A 2674-nucleotide genomic window follows, 5' to 3' on the forward strand; every position below is an offset into this window, starting at 1 on the left:
TATCACTCAGTTGTTTTGCGCTCATTAATTTCTGAGCTAACTTGGCCTGACACACACCCAATGAAGTAGTAGCTCCACACCCAATTTGAGGTACTGCTTTTGCCAGAGCTAATGGAATAAATGATATCATTCAAGTTGGAGTAACACACGTGGGGTGTGGATCCCATTATCAACCTCTGTCTCATTTATTAAATCTACAGCTGTATGGAGAAGAGAGCAGGAGGTGGAGACAACTATTTTGTCTATAATGCAAACATATGGCATTCTCAGATTAATTAGGAAAGCACATGGAATTTCTTCTTCGTTTGTTCAGATCCACACCCACGTGTGTTACTCCAACTTGAATGATATCATTTATTCCATTATTGACATGGATGTCGATGTCATTACCATTGAGAATTCCAGCTCTGATGGGAACTCACTGAGAGTTTTCCGGGATCGTGTAAAATTTGGGGGTGGAATCGGTCCTGGGGTTTATGATATACACTCTCCTCGCATTCCAGGCAGAGAAGAAATAGCAGACCGTATCCGCCAGGTACGGTCACAATTTTTTCACTTGGTCGTATCAATTTGCCCCTTTTCTAGTCAATTCCTGCAAGGAATGTAAGATGAGGTGCATTTTCTAACCAAACAAGAATCTAGTATTACTTAGGCTCAGGAGACGCCCTTGCATTATGTTTTTGTTTTGGTGTTCAACTCTTTTTCATCTCCTCCTGCTCCCCCAGATACTTGTTGTGCTGGAGAAAAACATCCTGTGGGTAAATCCAGATCGTGATTTGAAAACCAAGAAGTATGATGAAGTTGTTCCCGCGTTGACCAACATGGTTGCAGCTGCCAAGTTGCTGCGAACTGAGCTTGCCTCTGCAGTCTGAAGTCCTCGATCTCTTCATCATAAAATTAAAATTATTTTACATGAACATTGAAATAAAAAATTACTTGTAAAATTTGAATGTAGGTTAGATTTTTTTCTTTATTAATATGCATTGTAATATTTACAACAGAAATAATGTATAATGATAACAATTTCTTTACATATTCTAATAATGTAAAGAGAAATTTTATTTTTTATTTAGCTAATATTATTTTTATTTTTTTCAGGTATCCATGTTTTATTTATTTATTGAAAGTATATTTTAGTAATAGATTGAAAATTTGAAGTTTTGGTTGTGGTGAATCATTTTGTTTTTCTTAAAGAGATACAATTTAATTAGAATTATTTTTTTTTATCTTTTTAGGATTTGGATTTAGAAATAGTGCTTATAAATCTTTCATAACTTTCTTTATAGATATTCTTATTTCCTATACCATTTGTTTATATTTATGATTATATAGTTTACTTGCATTTACTATTTGATAATCTTGCTTGCATTTATGAATATTACCTTTGTGTCTTCTTTATGCTTATCTAATATGAAGATAACACAATAGGCACTAGGGATTAAAATTGATTCAATGCTAAATAATAAGTGTTATTCATTCATTTTTGTTGACAAAAAGTAATGTTATTCATGTGTTTTTTGCAAATGGGGCCATGCATCATAATGCATAATGCATATGCGCATTAATCATTTTTCCTATAATTCTTATGGAAAAAAATTCTTGGAAATTATATTTCTTTTATGGAACTTGTGTTATTGGAGGCTTTATATAATTTTTATTGTTTTTCTTTCTTTTTTTAGTTAGAGATTGCAATGATATTCATAAAATAACATTGTATTTTAATTTCCTTTAAAAATTTATTAGAATTTTGTAAACTATTAAGCCTAATAAATAAAAACAATTTTATTGTAAAATGATTTCATTGTATTTGAAAAATAATGTCTATGAAATGAAAAAGTAGATTGTCATATTAAATTCTCCCCATATGATTCTTATATTGATTATAAGAAAATAATCCAATTAAATTCCCGTGGTATGATATATATATATTCCCACAGTATGATATATATAGTGAGTAAATGGTGTATTAAATCTTCTTTTTATAATTTCTATATAAATTCTAATTCTGATAGACCAATGTTGTTTATATACTCATTTAAATATACTTAAAATTTTCATCTATATAAAATTATTTATTTAAAATTTACATAACTTAACGCAAGAAAATTATAATGAATAAAATATTATATAAAATTTAACATTATTTTTCATTTTCATTCCAAAAACATAATTTATTTTAACTGGTCTATATTAAAAAACTAAAATAAAATTGATTCTTCAAATTAAAAATGATTTTCTCTTCAAATATATTCATTCTCCTGCATAAAGTCTCCAACCTCACATCATCACTTCGATATGTATCTCTTTTAAAAGTGGAAAAATAATCCTTTATTAGAAACTCAACTCTTATCTTAGGGTCGGATGGTTCGGAATTAAAGAAAACGAATGGAAATTTTGAATATTAACTTTACTATTATTAAACTTGCTTATTTTTTTACATTTATTTAATAAAACAATATTTTCCTCAATTTTTAATATTATTTTTATTAATATTATTTATATTAAAAAAAAAAATTCAAATATTATTAACTTTATTTTTACGAACATCATTTAAATTAAAAATTTATCTTTTTTATAAACATTTTATATTTATTTTTTACAAACATCATTCAACTTAAAAGTTTATATTACAGTAAAGTTTTAATATTGCATTGAGGAATTCAACCCTATGCGT

At 27.6% G+C, this 2674-nt stretch overlaps 1 protein-coding gene across 1 annotated transcript; it reads left to right on the forward strand.

The window, feature by feature from the left end:
• The first annotated feature begins 315 nt into the window (after window positions 1-315).
• On the forward strand, window positions 316-963 carry LOC149266332 (5-methyltetrahydropteroyltriglutamate--homocysteine methyltransferase 1-like). Its single transcript, XM_089395786.1, has 2 exons — window positions 316-535; window positions 726-963. The coding sequence occupies exons 1-2, from the start codon at window positions 371-373 to the stop codon at window positions 870-872; spliced, it is 312 nt and encodes a 103-aa protein (XP_089251912.1). The 5' UTR covers window positions 316-370; the 3' UTR covers window positions 873-963.
• The last annotated feature ends 1711 nt before the right edge of the window (window positions 964-2674 follow it).

Source organism: Pinus tabuliformis, chromosome 6, assembly GCF_031772625.1.
Source record: "Pinus tabuliformis cultivar Carrire ecotype Pingquan chromosome 6, CPIR1, whole genome shotgun sequence".
Classification (NCBI taxonomy): domain Eukaryota; kingdom Viridiplantae; phylum Streptophyta; class Pinopsida; order Pinales; family Pinaceae; genus Pinus; species Pinus tabuliformis.

What these genes read in the sequence shown, in the direction of transcription:
- LOC149266332 (XM_089395786.1), top strand. Translation starts at nt 371, where the DNA reads ATGGATGTCGATGTCATTACCATTGAGAATTCCAGCTCTGATGGGAAC. An exon ending in TAGCAGACCGTATCCGCCAG is followed by an intron (nt 536 to 725) that starts GTACGGTCACAA and finishes CTGCTCCCCCAG; the next exon opens with ATACTTGTTGTGCTGGAGAA.